General features: G+C 42.3%; 1 protein-coding gene across 2 annotated transcripts in view; it reads left to right on the forward strand.

Moving 5' to 3' along the window:
* The window catches only part of TMEM178B (transmembrane protein 178B), a 244690-nt gene that overhangs the window by 85972 nt on the left and 135682 nt on the right, over positions 1–23036 (forward strand). For both annotated transcript variants that reach the window (XM_073567583.1, XM_073567584.1), the window contains exon 3: positions 5016–5129. In XM_073567583.1, coding sequence (XP_073423684.1) covers positions 5016–5129 — 114 coding nt within the window. The remainder of the gene's footprint in view (positions 1–5015; positions 5130–23036) is intronic.

Genomic DNA, 23036 nt, shown 5'->3' on the forward strand with positions numbered 1-23036 from the left:
AAAGTACCGGACCATGTGTCTTCGTATGTGGCAAAAGGACATTGCTAGGAAGGCTACCTGGGTATGTGCCCGGGATGCCAACAAACCACATTGCCTTGGCCAGATTTTCTAGTTACACTACAAGGCCAGCATACTGAACCGAAGGGCCAAAAAGTCTAGTTTTAGGCCTCCAGACCCTCACGGTTTTACTGCTTCCCTTGACACCCCATTGTGCAAAATATGTTATCATTTGTTCTTTTTGACTGTTCTAAATTTTTCAAAGCCATAGATATTTCCAGGTGGTCCATAATTGTGCTTGTAACAGGGTCAGTTTTGCGTATATGCTCTTCATCACTTGACCCTTGACCATCACCAGATGAGAGAGAAGATCTCTGGCCTAGGACACTGGAGTTCCTTGGTTCCATCCTGACCATCGTTGTGCCAGAGGTGATGCATGTGAACTCACTCACACATGCTTACCTTTTTTTTCTTATGGTACCCTATCCAAGGATAGCAGAGTGACTCAAATGGCAAGGTCTAACTGGCATGGAAATTTATGCAAAGTAAGGCAGTTAGAAACTATCAATTTTGACACAGTCTTGGCAGCTACACATAGAGCCTGGCACCTGTGCAACAGAATAAAGGCAAAGAGCTTGGCAGTTGCACATCAGAGTTGAGGTACAAAGCTTGGTGGTTACACATCCAAGTTGAAGCACAAAGCTTGGTGGTTACACAACAAAGTTGAGGCACAAAGCTTGGTGGTTACACAACAAAGTTGAGGCATAAAGCTTGGTGGTGTGACAGAGTCACTGGTGCAGTGATGGAGGGGAGATACGTGTCACTGCGCATAATGGCGTCAGTGATGTAAAACCAGAATAGTTTCCTCCAGCACACTGCATGTTGGGACAGTTTGTATAAAGTTATATCATGGGCTGGTTTTAGTGGACCTTCAAAGAGTGGGTGGGAGGAGGTCTACGTATCTCCACATATCTCCACATATCTCCATTTGCAGTGTCCTTACAGGACCTGTGTGATATCAGGATCATGTGATCAGTCACATGATGGTGGGATCACAAGGTCTGGGCTTAAATGGCTGTCTGCCAAAGCCTTCAGTGTTCAGGAGGTGCCTGGAGAGCGAGGACCTTAGGAAAGTGTGTGCTGATCTCAACCTTGGACATTGCTGTCTGTTGATCCCTGCTAGGAAAAAGGACTGTGTTTCTTTGCTTTACTGTTTTGCCCGGTGGGCTGTGTTTACGTTCCAAAGCTTGGTTTATGCTTTCTTCAATAAACCAATCATTTTCTTAAACAGTGTTCCGATAATTCCTCTGTTTCCAGCCTGGTGAGCCTCTCTACCACAGTGGTCATACATCAGAGTTGAAGGACAAAGCTTGGTGGTTACACATCAAAGCTGAGGCACAAAGCTTGGTAGTAATAGTGATAGTAGTCTTGTTCTGCCCATTAGGACAACAGAGGGGGTTAAAATGATTGTTATCACTATAATAAGCTGAAATACTCTGTTAGTGACGTTTAATTTGGTAATAACACTATCTGGTGTAATTGTATTACAAGCTGTTTTTCTGTTAAACTGTCAATTGCATTGTGGGAGAAACCAATGCATTTTGTGAAGGAAGGTCCTGGTGAAGCAGTCATTTTGTAGGAAGCTGTCTAGCAGAACAGCTGTGTAAAACTTTCCTGCATTATGTTACCAAAACTCCATTATCCTGGATAAAATATATCTAGTAAGTGAACTATCTCTGTTCTGTGGTATTATGTATTCAGAACTGTTGTTGAGTCAGATGGTGATTGTCACTAGGTCATGTGCTCACATGTGCAAGCTCCATCTTGCTGCATGCTTTCACTGTTAATTGGAAATATCATAATTATGTGATATGCGATGCTCAATACTTATGCCAGTTATTTGTATTCTTGCAGTTTTACCAACACATAAATTTCAATTCATATACATAAACCTATTGACCAATAAATGAGTTAGACTACAGAGAACGACAGAAAAGATTTATACTGTATGTCAGATTGCACACCAAGAGAACATGGACAAAGACAGAACAAGCCCACAGTGTAGGCGTCAACTCGGGGTAAAAAACAACTCCAACAACAGCTCCTCCTTGTTGTACTTTTGGTACTTCACTACCAACACCAGTAGAGATTCGGCAAAGGGGCCACAATTTGATGCCTTTTGAGGGCCACATTTAAGTTTTCTTTGTTCAGTTTTCCTCGGTTTGCAATAATTGAGATTTTACTTGCAGTTTTGTTGTCTTTGCCAAGAAGTCGTCTGCCCTCCTGCGCTCTGATGCTACTTATGTATATACATGCTCTCGGAATGCTTTCAGAATTCACTTAGATCTGAAAGGTCAGTTCTTGTCATGTTCTGTAAATGTGTCACAGCATTTTCTGTCATTTTAGTGCTACGGCAGCAAATCTGACTTTATAGAGGAATTTTATTAGTCGACCATTAGGAATTCTGGTCCAAGTAAAAAAAAAAGAAGTAAAAAGCATAATAAAGGCGTCGAGTATCTCCCGCTGCATCTATAACCGAGTCCATTTTATTCTTAGAAAATATAATTCAATGATGTAACAGGTTTAATAAAACTTTCAGACGGAGGACGTAAATTTATTTTAAGCTGCCATTGTGTTTTTTGTTTTTTTTTGCCATTCAGTACAAATATATATATTATTGGTAATAAAATTATGAATTCTAATTTCTGGTTATTATATGACTTGTATTCTGCATTTACCATCAATTTCCCCTCTGCTGCAGGCTCTCTTTCTAGTTTTCAGTTGTCTCTCAGCTGGTGGGAGGAAACTAGCTGCTGTGATGTCTCCAATACACAGCCCGCACAGACATGTGAGACTCCGCTCTCCTGTGTCTATGCAGCTTATGTTCAGGAGCTACAGCAGCATAGATGAAAATTATACAACAGTACTGAGTAGTGTAGCTGTGAATTCAGTTCTAAGGTGAGATAAAACACTTACCAGAAAGCACAATTTCTGCCCCATTGTTTCTATGTGTTGTTCTCCCCATCCATAGACTTCAATAAGAACCAGAAATCAGATCCCTCAGTGAGTAGACAGTTCATCTTACCTAAAGCATGACAGATTTTAGCAGTTTTTAGAATGAATAATCAGTTCATGACTCGTGAGGAAGGCAAAGATAGATATTTTTTCCCGAGGCTGCAATGCGGTGATATAATGGCAGCTAGAAAACATGTATTTTTCTCTTGTATTCCTCTCCTATCTACATGAACACATTACTTCTCCAGCTTGGTGCTCGTCTCTACACCCTCTAGTTATTATACACATAGATGATCAATGCTAATATACTGAAACTGCTGGGTATGGGGAAAAAAGCTGAGAAAATATTGAAAATCCATAAATGGTGTGTTTTCTTGATGCATCACCGTCAATAGCAGATGTCACAGTATCGGCTGAAGAATAAAATATGTGGTCAGGGCCTTTGTTGGATGCTTTGTGTGCAACTTCTGTGTCCCGGGGTTTGGGGTCTTATATATCATTAGTGTCAAATAAGCCTAATGTCTGTGTCTATATCTGCAAAGGCTAACTCTCAGCGATCTCATACAGAAATCAGAAATACAATTAGAAAATGATATGCGGGACTATTAAAATCAATGGTAAATTTGATTCAAAAATTGGAAGAAAAAATTTATCCCTGAAAGTCCAACATTATGTCAGTTGCTCGATAGTATTCAGCCACAAGCTGTTCCGAGTTTTACTCAAAAGCCGGCATGTCTGTCTATCATAATGAATGGCTGACTATGTCTTCTTTGTCTAAGACACAGTTAAGGTCCTAGGAGACAAAATGGCACTTTACTTCCTCCCTGCTGTTGTTAGATGCATACCTATATACATAGTTTAGAGAGAGATGTAGCTAATAGATTGGGAATGTCTTACCTAAATTGGATGTTACAAGCTGACTCTGTGTCTGTTAAGTACCCACTAGCTAATGAAGTCCTGTGATTACAGCAGCCCGAGACAAAAGGACTCTTTACTTCCTCCCTGCTGTTGTTAGCTTCATAACCAGATACATACTGTAGAGAGATGTAGCTAATAGATGGGGAATATCTTACCTAAATTGGATTTTACAAGCTGACTCTGTGTTTGTAAAGTACCTGCTAGCTAATGAAGTCCTGTGATTACAGCAGCCCGAGACAAAAGGACTCTTTACTTCCTCCCTGCTGTTGTTAGCTTCATAACCAGATACATACTGTAGAGAGATGTAGCTAATAGATGGGGAATATCTTACCTAAATTGGATTTTACAAGCTGACTCTGTGTTTGTAAAGTACCTGCTAGCTAATGAAGTCCTGTGATTACAGCAGCCCGAGACAAAAGGACTCTTTACTTCCTCCCTGCTGTTGCTAACTGCATAACCAGATACATACTGTAGAGAGAGATGTAACTAATAGATGAGAAATATCTTACCTAAATTGAATATTAAAAGCTGACTCTGTGTCTGTAAAGTACCCACTAGCTAATGAAGTCCTGTGATTACAGCAGTCCGAGACAAAAGGGCACTTTACTTCCTCCCTGCTGTTGTTAGATGCATACCTACATACATAGTTTAGAGAGAGATGTAGCTAATAGATTGGGAATGTCTTACCTAAATTGGATGTTACAAGCTGACTCTGTGTCTGTTAAGTACCCGCTAGCAGATGAAGACCTGTGATTACAGCAGCCTCTGCACTTAACAAGGATGTGTCAGGATCATTTTACTGCTAAAAATAGTGTTATAGCTGCTTAGATCATAAAATAAGCTGGAAAATTAGATGTTTTATGGTAATCCCATGTGCTATTACTTGGAAATGGAGTTAAAGCCAAAAGCAAATTAACCATGATGTGCACCCATGCCAAACTCAGTGCTGAGAGAGGTGCGGCAAGTAAGCCAAGGCCTTCCTGACCTATACATATAGTGACCGTGCCGGCCTGCAGCTCCACTCTACTCATAATATTAGTTTATAGAATATTAGAATATTAACCTACTGTTTTATTTTTCCCTAGGGGACATTGAGCGATGCGTTTTCATCAAGTACCACTACTCCTCAGCAACAATTCCCAAGAACCTCACATATAATATCACTAAGACCATCCGGCAAGATGAGTGGCATGCTCTACGTAAGTACCTAGTGCTTACCCCCGGCATTTGGCATGGTGTGCGTTGTTTTTTTGAGATTTTGGTGTATTTGAAGCATTGTTCTATAGTTAAGTGGTAGTCTTATTTATTAATTGGTCTCCATGACTTGGTGATTAAGTACACCAGTGTTGAGGATAAATGTCATAGTAGATACTTGCAGCGGCCACTAGGGGAGCCAATGGTATGCTCCCAATGAGTCAAATACTAGCTTTAAAAATTCATATAAAATTAGCTCCCCCTAGTGGTAGCTGGAGGCAGCACCAATTACGGAGTTCCGCTCAGTGACTATGACATTCCATAAACTTACCGAAACATTGGGTTTGTCTCCGGAGAGCGTCTCTCAGGTGTCCGTGCTTTCATAGCTGCAGGTGCTGTGGGTCTTTTTTTTTTCTATCTCATTACTGGAATTCTCAAGTGATTTGTTGGAAAATTGATTGTGACAAAAATTAGATTCTTGATGATGGAAATGAAAAGACGGAAAAATGAACAGACTGCTTGGATTTGACATTTTTGCGTAGAATGTTTGAAAATCATTTAAAGGAGCATTCCGGGGTAAAACGTTTCTCCAGCGTAGGTCCTTAGGAGGTGGAGTCGACCTAAGGACCTGGACTTGGAGCGGAATGTTAGTTCTGCCTTTCTGACTAATTCTGCAGGTATGTTACTTTGTTCCACAGTAGTGTTGGTGATACCAAGTTTCCTACTCCATTCATTCCCATTCGAAGCTTCGCTGTGCCACTGTTAGCTCTCAGGGATGCATTTTCAGCATCTCCATAAGCCAAGCTTCAGACAAGCCCCAAGAAACCGAACTGCTTAGGGCTTCAAATATAGTAATGGTAAAGTTATTCAGAAGCTTATGGAACAAAGAGGTGATGCTAACCCTTTTCCTTGGGATAGGGGACAACTTCCTATTTGCCGGGAATCCGACCACTGGGACCACCACTAGTCCCGAGAACGCGATATTCTGCTATCTCCGGTGGTCCTATTAACTATAAATGGAGTGGACATTCACATGTTCCATTCTCACCATTCAGACAAGGCTTTTCAGAGCCCCATTCTCTGGAGGAGAGAGGTTGGACACCCCATGATCAGAAAGTAGTCCCTCAACTCTATGGATAGGGGATAACATCACATGTTGGTAAAACCCTTTAACAAATACAAAGAATGGGGAATGTCCACACCGTTACTGTGTACACAAAGCGGTAAGGATTTTCTTGTTTTGTTTTGTGAACTGTTTGCAATGTTTTTTCTTTTTTTCAACATTTAGAAGCATTGGGGTAAATACAAAAAACGTTGGAAAAGTTGACATACCCTTTAATACTTTATAATCATCTCTTAAACAGGGCCCATTACTAGCTTTAAAAGTGGGAATATTTTTCTCTTATTTTATTCCCACTACTTCCCTGAGTATTCTGCTTTTTGTTTTTTCTAAATCCGCCATATAGTTCCAGAGATATGAGCCTTTTTAGTTAGTGCTATTTTTGATGGCCTTTTCAAGGGGGCGTGGCTCATAAGGTCATTATGCAGAGCAGCCTGAATACACGCCCCCTGGAGAAACCTGAGAGCCACTCCCCCTTCGTAAAGACAAAAAAATATTAACACTAAATATAAAGGCCCATATCTTTGGAACCGTATGATGGATTCACATGAAACAAAAAGCGTAATACTCAGGGGAACATAAGAAATAAAATAAGAGCAAAATGAGCCCACTTTTCATCTAGTGATAGGTCATCCTTAAAGAGCACTTTTAGCTTTTTGAAAACATTTATTAAAGGGCCCTAACATTTGCAGCTTGGTCAGCTGGTCACTTGGTTATTTTGGGATGCTTTTCTAAATTAAATAAATAAATGAAAGTGTAAAGAGCGTCTGATAGGGTTTTCTCTGTGGTGATGTAACTGTCATTTACTTTAGATGATATTAGACATTAAAGAAATTCAATTTTCTCAGAACAATATTTTAATCAGTTGACAACATCACCTCCATCCCCCCGTACAAGACTCATCCAATTTACTCTGGCACTTTTCAGCTTGTTATTGGTGAGTTTCAATTAGTTTTCATTGGGAGAACATGAACTCTGTAAAGATGCATAGGATAGAAGACATTCCCCTCCCCCACCAGTCGTCAACTCTCCCCCCTTCTTCTTCTTCATGTCTCCTCTTATCCTTACAATTTCCTCTGGAAGATTTGCTTCTTACAATCCACTTGTCTAGCGAGAAGATCTCACATTAATATACAATCTCTCGTTTCACCTCCCCATCCCCCGCGCCCCACGGATCGCCGACCTATTCGTATTTCATGTGGATTTTACCATCCGGCAACCGATTAGCGCAAACCAATGTCCTTTCTCTGTTGTATTCATCAAGGAACCTGTGATATTTAAAATCATTTAAGCCTTTCTTGTATTTCTTAGGTCATTGGAAGTTTAATTACTGATTGTAATAATAAGACGTTAAATGGTTCAGACTGGAATAGATCAAAGGGAATCGAGAAAAGTGGATCTCTTTAGGTTCACGGACTTTAAAGGACCCAAATAATAAAAACTGCAGAGAAAATATACACTCATTGATAAATGGACATTTTAAAGGGCACCTTCCAAACTTTCTAAATCCATGTTCTATAAGTTTTTAGAAATTCTTTGGACTATAAGAAGACTACTAATTACCGTCTATCTATAAAGTATGTGTTTAAATGTTACATAAAGTTGGAAAAAATTCTACACCTGCAGTACCTCATTTCACCACTATTTTTAAAAGCAAGTGTTTTTCATAGACCTCAAGGAAACAGCGCCACCGCCAATGAGATTAATCGTTTGTATCAATGACAAAAGCTATTATTTATTTAAACTATAAACCCTATAATTAATAGGAAAACCTAACTCTTATGTATGGGGCCGATTCATTTCTCAGCGACTGGCATCTCTGTACGCCTCTCCAAAAACATTTCTGTCCTAAGGAACGCCACCACTATTTATTAGTGTGATGGGTGGGTGTCACCACATTCCGTACAGGCTCCTCCTCACCTTCGCCTCAGCTCTGCCCAATCTGGAGAAGCTGCTTCAAACTGACGTGAAAATGTTAAAAGTGGCAGCGTTTCTATGTTCAGCTCCACACCGCACACAAATAAGGCAAATCTTCAAAGTGTTTTATGCCTCGTTCTCTATTTATTTTCTTTATCTATCACTTAATGTTGATAGATATATAGATAATAATCTTTATTTTTATATAGCGCTAAGCTATTCCACAGCGCTTTACAGTTTGCACACATTATCATCACTGTCCCCGATGGGGCTCACAATCTAAATTCCCTATCAGTATGTCTTTAGAGTGTGGGAGGAAACCGGAGAACCTGGAGGAAACCCACGCAAACACGGGGAGAACATACAAACTCCTTGCAGATGTTGTCCTTAGTGGGATTCGAACCCAGGACCTAACCACTGAGCCACCGTGCCGCCTGTAGATAGATAATAGATAGATAGATAGATAGATAATAGCTAAATAGCTAGATAGATGATAGATAGATAATAGATAGATAGATAGATAGATAGATAGATAATAGATGATATATAGATAATAGATAGATGATAGATAGCTAGATAGATGATAGATAGATATATAGATAATAGATAGATAGATAGATGATAGATAGATAGATAATAGATAGATAGATAATAGATGATAGATAATAGATCAATAATAGATAGATAATGGATAGATAATAGATCAATAATGGATAGATAGATAATAGATCAATAATAGATAGATAATAGATAAATAGATGATAGATAGATAGATAATAGATAGATGATAGATAGATAATAGATATATAGATGATAGATAGATAGATAGATAATAGATAGATGATAGATAGATAATAGATAGATGATAGATATATAATAGATCAATGATAGATAGATAATAGATAGATAGATAATTGATATATAGATGATAGATAATAGATAGATGATAGATAATAGATAGATAGATAATAGATCAATAATAGATAGATAGATAATAGATAGATCAATAATAGATAGATAGATAATAGATAGATAGATAATAGATAGATAATAGATAGATAATAGATAGATAGATAATAGATAGATATATATAGATAATAGATAGATAGATAATAGATAGATCAATAATAGATAGATAGATAGATAATAGATAGATAGATAATAGATAGATATATATAGATAATAGATAGATAGATAATAGATAGATGATAGCTAGATAGATGATAGATAGATAATAGATAGATAGATATATAGATAATAGATAGATAGATGATAGATAATAGATTGATAGATAGATAATAGATCAATAATAGATAGATAATGGATAGATAATAGATCAATAATAGATAGATAGATAATAGATAGATAGATAATAGATCAATAATAGATAGATAATAGATATATAGATGATAGATAGATAGATAATAGATATATAGATGATAGATAGATAATAGATAGATAGCTAGATAGATAATAGCTAAATAGATATATAGATGATAGATAGATAGATGATAGATAGATAGATGATAGATAGATAATAGATGATAGATAATAGATCAATAATAGATAGATAATAGATAGATAATAGATATATAGATGATAGATAGATAGATAATAGATAGATAATAGATAGATAATAGATAGATAATAGATAGATAGATTTGCTCGCTGCCCCTGATGACTGTTGCTGGTACAGACGCGGCTTCTTTCTGTGAGATCGGTCTGGTGACTTGGGCGATGGCCGCGGCTGTAATGATCCGGTTGTGGCCCGGAGATCAGTGACCTCGCGGTTCTCCCCTCGCTGGATCCAATCAAGCACAGTCGTCGTCCCCCGCTCGTGTCTAGTGCCGAGCCTCCGGCCTCCGCCACACACAGGATATTAATCGCCCCCTGGTCCCGCTGCCTGCGCCATTGAGCCTCAAAAATTGCAAAAACCATTCGGTTGCAGGAGCCGGGGAGACTGACAGGCGGGGTGACTGGGGGATGATTGACAGGCGGGGTGACTGACAGGCGGGGTGACTGACAGGCAGGGTGACTGGGGGATGACTGACAGGCGGGGTGACTGGGGGATGACTGACAGGCGGGGTGACTGGGGGATGACTGACAGGCGGGGTGACTGGGGGATGACTGACAGGCGGGGTGACTGGGGGATGACTGACAGGCGGGGTGACTGACAGACAGGGTGACTGACAGGCGGGGTGACTGGGGGGTGACTGACAGGCAGGGTGACTGGGGGATGATTGACAGGCGGGGTGACTATGGGGTGACGTCCTGGGCAGTAGGATGCGGCGGCGGCGGCGGTGCGATCCTCAGGAAGCTTTTTACGTCTGCAAAGTGGCTTTGTGTCTAGACATTTGTTTACCTCCTCGCGGATGTGATTTCCTCGGCCTTTTGGGGTTTCTCATGTTATGATGTTCTTTGCCCGAGGTGGTAACATAGAAGGAAAATAAGCGTATAACTGTGTGTCCTAAACGCGAGCACCTGGTGCGGAAATAAACCGGCAAAGACGAGCGCAGGGCGCCGCTATTACCATGATTTAGAGCGGCGCTCCTGTGGCGCGCGCTATTAGATCACAATAAAATTCCAGGGATTTTTGTTTCCTTCCTCACTTGAATCTGTTGCCAAAAAGTATAATAAAAAAAGTTACATTTTATAGGCACTGAATTTTTTTTCTTTGAAAATTCTGTTCCCAAATTTTTTTACAAAAATAATTGGAAAAAAAAGTCTGTTTCATATTATATTGTCCTTTATTTATTTTTTCTGTTTTATTATTATTATTATTATTATTATTATTATTATTATTATTATATATATTTTTTTTATTTATTTTTTTTTTTTTATTCATTTTAATTTTTGTGCTTTTCTTATAAAAAAGCATAGAACTCTATGGAAAAAAAAAATATTTTTCAATATTCTTTTATACGTCGTCTTTACATTTTATTTCTATTTATTATTTTATGTGACAATGGGTTATTAGAAAAAAAAACAACAGAAAATAATAGTATTACATGAAAAAAATAAATAATAAAAAGCAAAAACACATCACATGTTATATTATTGTTAGGCCACTTTGAGTCCCACTACTGGGATCTCTAGCGATCGTCAGAGTGCAGCTAGAAGTAGTTTCATAGCGTGACAGATCGCGCATGCGCAGTGCTGCTCAACATTAAGTCTATGGCACCAATGCAGCGCAGTGATTGCAAGAATACTTGTGTCCTCTGTTGTCCCCTGGCCAAAAGAGCACCACCACTGCTCCATTCTCAGTCTGTTACTGAAGGAAATTGCCAAGAGACTCGAAGCTCTTAGTTATCCTAATATCTTTAGTGCTCTGGGAATCATAAAGGAGTAGCATGAGGCATTTACAACGACGTGATGCACAATTCAGATTGTCCTTGAGTATCTAATATTAAGGGGAGAGCACATGCACAACCTGCCACCGCGTTCAGCTCCTTCTTGCTGATCTAATGCCGGTGGAGAGCGCATGTGCAACCTCCTGCCACATTTACCTCCTCCTTGCTGACCTATCACCAATCCAGTGGAGAGCTCATGTGCAGCCTGCTGCTACAGTCACCTCCTCCTTGCTGATCTATCACCTGTCCAGTGGAGAGTGCATGTGCATCCTGCTCCTCAATTCACCTCCTCCTTGTCAATCTAATATTGATTCAATATAGAGTGCATGCACATCCTGCTCCCTCATTCATCACCTCCTTGACAATTTAACACCGATCCAGTAGAGAGGTCATGCGCATCCTTCTTCAGCTCCTTCTTGCTGATTCAGTAGAGTCCATGTGCATCCTTCTCTCTCATTCACCTCCTCATTGTCCATCTAACATCAATCTAGTGGAGAGCGCAGACACATCTTGCTCTTTCATTCACCTCCTTTTAGTCGATCTAATACCGATCCAGTGGAGAGGCATGCACATCCTGCTTCTACATTCACCTTCTCCTTACTGATCTAACACTGACCCAGGGTAAAGTGCATGCGCATCCTGCTCCTCCTTTCACCGTCTCCTTGCTGATCTCACACTGACCCAGTGGAAAGCGCATGTGCATCCTGCTCCTCCATTCACTGTCTCCTTGCTGATCTAACACTGACCCAGTGGAGAGCGCATGCGCATCCTGCTCCTCACTCACCTTCTCCTTGCCGATCTAACACTGACCCAGTGGAGAGCGCATGTGCACCCTGCGCCTCCATTTACTGTCTCCTTGCTGATCTAACACTGACCCAGTGGAGAGGCATGCGCATCCTGCTCCTCACTCACCTTCTCCTTGCCGATCTAACACTGACCCAGTGGAGAGTGCATGTGCATCCTGCTCCTCCTTTCACCGTCTCCTTGCTGATCTCACACTGACCCAGGGTAAAGTGCATGCACATTCTGATCCTCCATTCACCTTCTCCTTGCTGATCTAACACTGACCCAGTGGAGAGCGCATGTGCATCCTGCTCCTCATTCACCTTCTCCTTGCCGATCTAACACTGACCCAGTGGAAAGCGCATGTGCATCCTGCTCCTCCATTCACTGTCTCCTTGCTGATCTAACACTGACCCAGTGGAGAGCGCATGCGCATCCTGCTCCTCACTCACCTTCTCCTTGCCGATCTAACACTGACCCAATGGAGAGCGCATGTGCACCCTGCGCCTCCATTTACTGTCTCCTTGCTGATCTAACACTGACCCAGTGGAGAGGCATGCGCATCCTGCTCCTCACTCACCTTCTCCTTGCCGATCTAACACTGACCCAGTGGAGAGTGCATGTGCATCCTGCTCCTCCTTTCACCGTCTCCTTGCTGATCTCACACTGACCCAGGGTAAAGTGCATGCACATTCTGATCCTCCATTCACCTTCTACTTGCTGATCTAACACTGATCCAGTGGAGAGCGCATGTGCATCCTGCTCCTCATTCACCTTCTCCTTGCCGATCTAACGGTGACCCAGTGGAAAGCGCATGTGCATCCTGCTCCTCCATTCACTGTCTCCTTGCTGATCTAACACTGACCCAGTGGAGAGCGCATGCGCATCCTGCTCCTCACTCACCTTCTCCTTGCCGATCTAACACTGACCGAGTGGAGAGCGCATGTGCACCCTGCGCCTCTATTTTCTGTCTCCTTGCTGATCTAACACTGACCCAATGGAGAGGCATGTGCATCCTGCTCCTCATTCACCTTCTCCTTGCCGATCTAACACTGACCCAGTGGAAAGCGCATGTGCATCCTGCTCCTCCATTCACTGTCTCCTTGCTGATCTAACACTGACCCAGTGGAGAGCGCATGTGCATCCTGCTCCTCCATTCACTGTCTCTTTGCTGATATAACACTGACCCAGTGGAGAGCGCATGTGCATCCAGCTCCTCCATTCACCGTCTCCTTGCCGATCTAACACTGACCCAGTGGAGAGCGCATGTGCATCCTGCTCCTCCATTCACCTTCTCCTTGCCGATCTAACACTGACCCAGTGGAGAGCGCATGTGCATCCTGCTCCTCCATTCACTGTCTCCTTGCTGATCTAACACTGACCCAGTGGAGAGTGCATGTGCATCCTGCTCCTCCATTCACCTTCTCCTTGCCGATCTAACACTGACCCAGTGGAGAGCGTATGTGCATCCTGCTCCTCCATTCACCGTCTCCTTGCCGATCTAACACTGACCCAGTGGAGAGCGCATGTGCATCCTGCTCCTCCATTCACCGTCTCCTTGCTGATCTAACACTGACCCAGTGGAGAGTGCATGTGCATCCTGCTCCTCCATTCACCGTCTCCTTGCCGATCTAACAGTGATCCAGTGGGCAGCGCATGCGCATCCTACTCCTCATTCACCTTCTCCTTGCCGATCTAACAGTGATCCAGTGGACAGCGCATGCGCATCTTGCTGCTCACTCACCTTCTCCTTGCCGATCTAACAGTGATCCGATAGATAGGTGAACATTTATGTAGCGTGGAATATCCCTTTAATTGTATACTTATTTTTTCACCTAATACTAATAAATCAAATTCCAGTCCACAAAAAATGTTATACAAAGATTCATAAAAAAAAACATTATGTTTTTATATTTTATCTTTTTGTACTTTTCTATATCATTTACCTTTTAGTAAAAATAAATTCACATCCATCCACTGCATAAACAATATAAATTTTACATTTTTGCACCTTTTGTTTTAATCCCTGCAGCCGTAGAAACAGTTAAAGTCTTTTTACGTATTTGAGACGAGACCTGGTGAAATGTTTATGTGCAGAATCCTCCAGGTGTCTGCGCGCAGGATCCGCCGGCATTTATCTGCAGACTTTTTATTATTTTATGGCGAGGGTAGAACAAGGGAGGAGTAAAATTGACAAAAAAGAATATTTGCTTCCTGTTGTTTAGTGTTTGCAGCTTCCGCATCTGATAGAATGTACGATTTGTTTTTGCCAATAAAATGAAGAGCGCATAGCTAGCTTTTTCCAAAAATTGTCATTAAGGGCCCAAAATAAAATAAATCTGTGCCCCTCTGGTGACTTTTTTTTTACAAGGACAAACCTACAAATCAGTGACATATGAGTCACATGGGTGTTAACGAAAATTATAGACACAGGAGTGTCATGGGGCCTGTACCTCACTGTTCTCTCATGGATGTTTCCTCAGGGGTGTGTACCTCATTACTTCCTCATGGGAGTGTATCTCACTGTTTCCTAATGGATGTGCCTGTTTTCTCATGGGTATATTTCCCTGCTTCTTCATGGGTGTGTCTCACTATAGTCTCATAGATGTGCCTCACTGTTTTTTAATGGATGTATCTGCCTATTTTCTCATAGGCATGTCTATCTGCTTAACAGTGGGCATGTGCCTCACCGTTTCATCATGGACGTTTCTCACTGTTTCCTGAAGTACGTGTTTTGCTGTTTCATATTGTATCTGTCTCACGGTTTCTTCATGGGCATGTACTTCAGTTTCCCCATGGATGTGTGCCTCATTATTTCAGCATGGTTGTACCTCACTGATTCCTTACAGGTGTGTCTTACTGTTTCCTCACGGGCATCTGTTACTGTTTCCTCATGGGTGTGTGCATCACTGTTTCTCCATTGGCGTGTCCCTCACTATTTCCTTATGGTTGTTTTTTGTATGTTTCCCATGGGTGTGCTTCACTGTGTCCTCATGGACATGTCTATCTGATTCCCTATGGGCATGTTTCACTGTTTCCTCATGGGCATGTGCCTCACTATTTCCTTATAGATGTTTATCACTGTTTCCTCATGGGAGTGTCTTACTGTTGCCTCATGGGCATGTGTCTCACTGTTTCTTTTTGGATGTGTCTTATTGTTTCCTCATGGACATATCGCACTGTTTTCTCATGCGAGTCTCTCTCTGTTTCCTTGTGGACCTGTCTCACTGTTTCCTCTTACTGTTTTCTCATGGACCAGTCTTACTACTTCTTCATAGGCGTGTCTTACTGTTTACTCATGGGTGTGTCTGACTGTTTCCTAATGGATCTGTCTCTTTCTTTCCTCGTAGACATGTGCCTCACTGTTTTCTTATGGATGTATCTTACTCTTTCCTCATGGACCTGTCTCTCTGTTTCCTCATAGGTGTGTGTCTTACTGTTTCCTCATGGGTGTGTCTCAACTTTTTCTTATGGGCCTGTCTACCTTTTTTACTCATGGGAGTGAGTATCACTATTCCCTCATGGGCATGTGCCTCACTGCTCCCTCATGAGCGTGTACATCACTGTTTCCTCATGAGCGTTTACCCCACTGTTTCCTCATGGGTGTGTACCTCACAGTTTCCTCATAGGCCTGTGCCTCATTGTTCCCTCATGGGCGTGTACTTCACTGTTTCCTAATGGGTGTGTACCTCACTGTTTCTTCATGGACATGTACCTCACTGTTTCCTCATGGGCGTCTGCATCGCATTCTCCAAAAAAACTTAATTACCTGTATAAGTCTGAGCCACAATGCCACATGATGCGCCCAGCCCATGTGGATACGTCGTGGGAACATATACTAAGGACAATGAGGAACCTAAGTATCCGAAACCTTAGAATTTCAGAAAAAAAAACCAGTCCAGGTTGCCAATTTTTGAAATTCACAACTGATCCATGGGAGTGTAGCATCCTCCATTCTTCCTTCTGGACAAGAATGATCCTTTTTCTTTATCTTTAATTTTTTTTTTTTCCAACACTGCCTGAAAGCAAAATCTGTCAGTGATTCCTCATGTCAGTAATTCACTCGGCTCGCTACCCACTAAGTGATTTTAGAATTACAGCCCCGGCTCTTCCACATTTATTTAGTTAGCGAGAGATTTACACCACAGGCTACGTGGTTATTACTGAAAGGAAAAAAAAAAAAGTGTCTTTATTTGTTCCTAAGCCTTTAATCCATTTACTGGGACGAATGCAGCCATCGCTTTTATCCGGACAGAAATTATAATTAAAAAAGCTTTTGATGATTTCCCCGAGCTCCTGACTGAGGCCCCTCTCGGTGGAGGCACGGGATGGACGAGGGACCCTCCGATAAAGCCTCCACGTTTGTAAGTGAAGAGATAAGGGGAAGAGATCCCAAAGGAGCCGAGGAATCCGCCGATAGAAAGTTCTATCCTTCCGACAACTCGGGAAAGTCATTAAAGTTCAGCTCCGCAGTAAGAGCGCCCCTCCTGTAATTAGTTTGACTCACCTCGCCGAGCGCACGGTTATTTCTCTCCTTGAGGCTTCTAAAATCCAGATTCCAAAAGTTCCACATTTTGTCAACTAGATACTAATTATGTAAATCTGCACCGAAATTCAAATTTATGGGTCTATGTACACGTGCGTGTTCTTTCACGGACACACAGACCGTGAGACGTGCAGCACACGTGCACACAGAGAACAGTGCACACTGTCCTCCGTGTGCACGGCCGGCCGCCGGGGAAGTAGCGTTCCTGTAAGCTGCTGTTCCCCTGCCTGTGGTACTGAGCGCGCCCTGTCATTATTCTCCCCTGCTCTGCCAGCGAGGAGGGGAGAGTGAATGAATGAAAAACCTGACGTGGGGTCCCCCTTTTTTTTTTTTAATAAACCAGCCAGACAAAACTCACAGGTGCGGGCTGCTATTCTCAGGCTGGTAAGGGGCCATGGATATTGGCCCCCCTCCAGCCTTAAAACAGCAGCCTGCAGCTGCCCAGAAGAGACAGATGCCACAATTCTGGAGCTTTGCCCAGTTCTTCCCACTTGCCCTGGAGTGGTGGCAAGTGGGGTAATGGTGGTTAATGTCACCTTCCTATTTGTAAGGTGACATTAAGCCCGGCTTAATATCGGAGAGGTGTCAATAAGACGCCTATCCATTACTAATCCTAGAGTACTGAAAGGGTTAAATAAACACACACAGCTAGACAAAAGTATTTTAATAAAATAAAACCAAAAACACAGTTTCCCATCTTTATTCTACTCCTAATCCAAGCGACGCCCTCGATCTCCAGGAAAAAATTAAAAATAATAAAGCAACAATATACCATACCTGTCCAGCGTTCAGTCCCTCGCCGTAATCAATATCTGGGGGGATATCAGTTTACAACCGGAGCAGTGGTAATGTGACCGCTCCGGCTGTAAACCACTGGGGAATGAATGAGAAGCAGCGGGCGCAGGCTCAGTGACTAGCGGTGAGGTCACTGAGCCTGCGCTCACTGCCGGCCTGAACTCCCGTGACCTCAGTACCGTGGGAAAATGCCAGTGATGAGGTCACAGCAGCTCAAGCTCTGTCCCAGTGACCTCATCACTTCCATTCTCCCACGGTACAGAGGTCACAAGAGTTCAGTTTCACATTCATTCATTCTCCTCTGATCAGGGCAGAGCAGGGGAGAATGAATGAAAGCCGGCTTCTGCACCAGCTGCCCAGGGACAGCGCTTACTGTAGTGCTCTTCCCCGGTGGCCATCCATGTGGTCCTGATGCAGCACACAAATGCCACACGTGTGCCGCACATACTGCACACATGGACACACGGACACTGATATCTCTGGTACTGGTTTTTCTGGTACCAGAAATATCAGGACGTGTGAAACCACCATAACATAGACTTGTTATAGTGAGTGCAGCTCTGGAATATAATACAGGATGTAACTCACTATCAGTAATGTAATGTATGTACACAGTGACTGCACCAGCAGAATAGTGAGTGCAGCTCTGGGGTATAATACAGGATGTAACTCAGGATCAGTAATGTAATGTATGTACACAGTGACTGCACCAGCAGAACAGTGAGTGCAGCTCTGGGGTATAATACAGGATGTAACTCAGTATCAGTAATGTATGTACACAGTGACTGCACCAGCAGAATAGTGACTGCAGCTCTGGGGTATAATACAGGATGTAACTCAGTATCAGTAATGTAATGTATGTACACAGTGACTGCACCAGCAGAATAGTGACTGCAGCTCTGGAGTATAATACAGGATGTAACTCAGGATCAGTAATGTAATGTATGTACACAGTGACTGCACCAGCAAAATAGTGAGCACAGCTCTGGAGTATAATACAGGATGTAACTCAGTATCAGTAATGTAATGTATGTACACAGTGACTGCACCAGCAGAATAGTGAGTGCAGCTCTGGAGTATAACTCAGGATCAGTACAGGATCAGTAATGTAATGTATGTACACAGTGACTAGTCTGCACCAGCAGAATAGTGAGCACAGCTCTGGAGTATAACACAGGATGTAACTCAGGATCAGTAATGTAATGTATGTGCACAGTGACTGCACCAGCAGAATAGTGAGTGCAGCTCTGGGGTATAATACAGGATGTAACTCAGTATCAGTAATGTAATGTATGTACACAGTGACTGCACCAGCAGAATAGTGAGTGCAGCTCTGGAGTATAATACAGGATGTAACTCAGGATCAGTAATGTAATGTATGTACACAGTGACTGCACCAGCAGAATAGTGAGCACAGCTCTGGAGTATAATACAGGATGTAACTCAGTATCAGTAATGTAATGTATGTACACAGTGACTGCACCAGCAGAATAGTGAGTGCAGCTCTGGAGTATAATACAGGATGTAACTCGGGATCAGTAATGTAATGTATGTACACAGTGACTGCACCAGCTAAATAGTGAGTGCAGCACTGGAGTATAATACAGGATGTAACTCAGGATCAGTAATGTAATGTATGTTCACAGTGACTGCACCAGCAGAATAGTGAGTGCAGCTCTGGAGTATAATACAGGATGTAACTCAGGATCAGTAATGTAATGTATGTTCACAGTGACTGCACCAGCAGAATAGTGAGTGCAGCTCTGGGGTATAATACAGGATGTAACTCAGGATCAGTAATGTAATGTATTTACATAGTGACTGCACCTGCAGAATAGTGAGTGCAGCTCTGGAGTATAATACAGGATGGAACTCAGTATCAGTAATGTATGTACACAGTGACTGCACCAGCAGAATAGTGAGTGCAGCTCTGGGGTATAATACAGGATGTAACTCAGGATCAGTAATGTAATGAATGTACACTGTGACTGCACCAGCAGAATAGTGAGTGCAGCTCTGGAGTATAACTCAGGATCAGTACAGGATCAGTAATGTAATGTATGTACACAGTGACTAGTCTGCACCAGCAGAATAGTGAGCACAGCTCTGGAGTATAACACAGGATGTAACTCAGGATCAGTAATGTAATGTATGTGCACAGTGACTGCACCAGCAGAATAGTGAGTGCAGCTCTAGAGTATAATACAGGATGTAACTCAGGATCAGTAATGTAATGTATGTGCACAGTGACTGCACCAGCAGCAGAATAGTGAGTGCAGCTCTGGAGCATAATACAGGAGGTAACTCAGGATCAGTAATGTAATGTATGTGCACAATGACTGCACCAGCAGAATAGTGAGTGCAGCTCTGGAGTATAATACAGGATGTAACTCATGAACAGTAATGTAATGTATGTACACAGTGACTGCACCAGCAGAATAGTGAGTGCAGCTCTAGAGTATAATACAGGATGTAACTCAGGATCAGTAATGTAATGTATGTGCACAGTGACTGCACCAGCAGCAGAATAGTGAGTGCAGCTCTGGAGCATAATACAGGAGGTAACTCAGGATCAGTAATGTAATGTATGTACACAGTGACTGCACCAGCAGAATAGTGAGTGCAGCTCTGGAGTATAATACAGGATGTAACTCAGGATCAGTAATGTAATGTATGTACACAGTGACTGCACCAGCAGAATAGTGAGTGCAGCACTGGGGTATAATACAGGATGTAACTCAGGATCAGTAATGTATGTACACAGTGACTGCACCAGCAGAATAGTGAGTGCAGCTCTGGGGTATATAATACAGGATGTAACTCAGGATCAGTAGTCGGCAGGTATGTGCAAATGAACATAGTAAATTCTAGGTCTAAAAGATCAAAATGTGACCCAAGTGATCATTATATTTTCTATCACTGATGTTTGGGGTAGATATTAACAGAACATTTCCCATAAATACTTCTAGTATCTGGATCAGACCCCGATGATGATTACTTGGTGAATTTCATGAATTTCTCATTCATTTGCCTTTGACCACGTTCCTTTAGAATAATCTGGGCCTCCCGTCCGGATCCTGCTCTGCGGCCTCCTGTGCTGTCCTTCACTGCTCTCCCCCTGGTCTCGCTGGGCATTGCTGGAGGGGTCTGAGGAAGGCAAATCAATAGGAAGATATCACATACTGACAGGAGCTGTACTGCGGCCCGGCACGATGAACCCAGACCCTGAATAATTCAGGACGGCCCCAGTAATTGTATTCCATGGCGAAAGCTGGAGGTCATTAATGTTTCACGGAGGACCTTAGCACTGAGATGCCCCCTGGGCATTTGTCTCACAACCTGGAATAATTCATCATTTATTCTTGGTGCCGGCGTAGAATCCACATGGTAGGACCGAAGATGGGAGGAATGTCTGACTATTATATATATATATAGATAATAAATAGATAGATAGATATCTTTGGGTTCTATATTACAATTTTAACTCATTGACAATGAGAAATAATGAATGATGGAATGTGGGAGAACGGAAGTTCCAGCACCTATAGTGCTGGAAACAAAGAATGATGGAATGTGAGTGAAAGGAAGTTCCAGCCCCTATGTGCTGGAAGCAGTTAATGATGGTATTTGGGTAAAAGGAAGTTCCAACACCTATAGTGCTGGAAGCAATGAATGATGGAATGTGGGAGAAAGTTCCAGCACCTATAGTGCTGGAAGCAATGAATGATGGAATTAGGGTAAAAGGAAGTTGCAGCACCTATAGTGCTGGAAGCAATTAATGATGGAATTTGGATAAAAGTAAGTTCCAGCACCTATAGTGCTGGAAGCAATTAATGATGGAATTAGGGTAAAAGGAAGTTGCAGCACCTATAGTGCTGGAAGCAATTAATGATGGAATTTGGATAAAAGGAAGTTCCAGCACCTATAGTGCTGGAAGCAATTAATGATGGAATTAGGGTAAAAGGAAGTTCCAGCACCTATAGTGTTGGAAGCAATGAATGATGGAATGTGGGAGAAAGGATGTTCCAGCCTCTATGTGCTGGAAGCAGTTAATGATGGTATTTGGGTAAAAGAAAGTTCCAGCCCCTATGTGCTGGAAGCAATTAATGATGGAATTTGGGTAAAAGGAAGTTCCAAAACCTATAGTGCTGGAGACAATGAATGATGGAATGTGGAAGAAAGGAAGTTACAGCACCTATAGTGCTGGAAGCAATTAATGATGGAATTAGGGTAAAAGGAAGTTCCAGCACCTATAGTGCTGGAAGCAATTAATGATGGAATTTGGGTAAAAGGAAGTTGCAGCACCTATAGTGCTGTAAGAATGCTGATGATGCAGAGCCAGCCATAAAAAAGCGGATGGCAAGCCTAAGAATTTGGATGGTTTCCTGACTCGTTTCTGCACCCAAAACAATTGTATCTGGCTGTGGGTTATGATGACAGTAAGGCCATCCTTTCTTAAAGGTTTTGTGTGAAAGGTCGGGTGGATCTTAGGGCCGTTCTAAGCTGTAATATTGTTGTGTGGTTCGATCCTAAGCTTGAGCCAATATAAAATATCACCCCACCGGCATCATCATCAGACCATCTGGTTTATCAGACGCAGGTCTAAAGGAATCGGACCATACAGACAGCATGTATTATTAGTCTTGTTTTCATGAGATGTTTCTGCTGAGCAGAATCACATTTTTGCCCCATTCGTTTTATATTATTTGCTTTCTATACTCCACTCACAGCCAGAGCTGCATTCACGTCTTCCATTATTCTAGGTGCTGGATCTCAGTGCTGCCCTCTGGTGTTGGTGAGATGAGTTGCACCGCAGCTTTTCTCAGGTTTCCTTCATTTTCTGTGATATTGTCCCTCCCCCCCTTCCATATCAGCACACTCCTCGGCTGAAATACTCTGCGCTGCTGTTTGGCTCTCAATAAGGGACCTCCTACTTGTCTCTTTACACCTCTCTTCAATAGGTTTCATGGACGATGTTGTAAACACACGAGCTCCGCACCAATTTTCAACTTCTTGTGGGATCACGTTTCGAGAAGATCAGACTTGATCGGTTGCCATTCGGAGACCCGTAGGACAGGACTATGGGTTTAGTCTTAGCGGAGTGGCCCACCTTTAGGGACCGCCATGGTCTTTGTCTCCGCAATCTAAGCTAGAAGTTACACGGCGACATGGTGGACACACGACCTCTGCTGCAATTTTCATCTTCATCCACGATCAGGTTCTGAGTAGATCAGAGGTGATCGACCACTTGATCACCGTTGATTGATTTCCAACAAGGGACCCATAAGGTATAAATAAAGTTTTAAATCTGCCATATTAATGCATTCCCATGGCCTATGTACAATATACCTTAAAGGAGAATGGCGGTGTGGTGAGCGCACGATCTCTGCTGCAACTTTAT

Source organism: Dendrobates tinctorius, unplaced genomic scaffold (assembly GCF_039654945.1).
Source record: "Dendrobates tinctorius isolate UK_male_01 unplaced genomic scaffold, ASM3965494v1 ptg000020l, whole genome shotgun sequence".
Taxonomy (NCBI): Eukaryota; Metazoa; Chordata; class Amphibia; order Anura; family Dendrobatidae; genus Dendrobates; species Dendrobates tinctorius.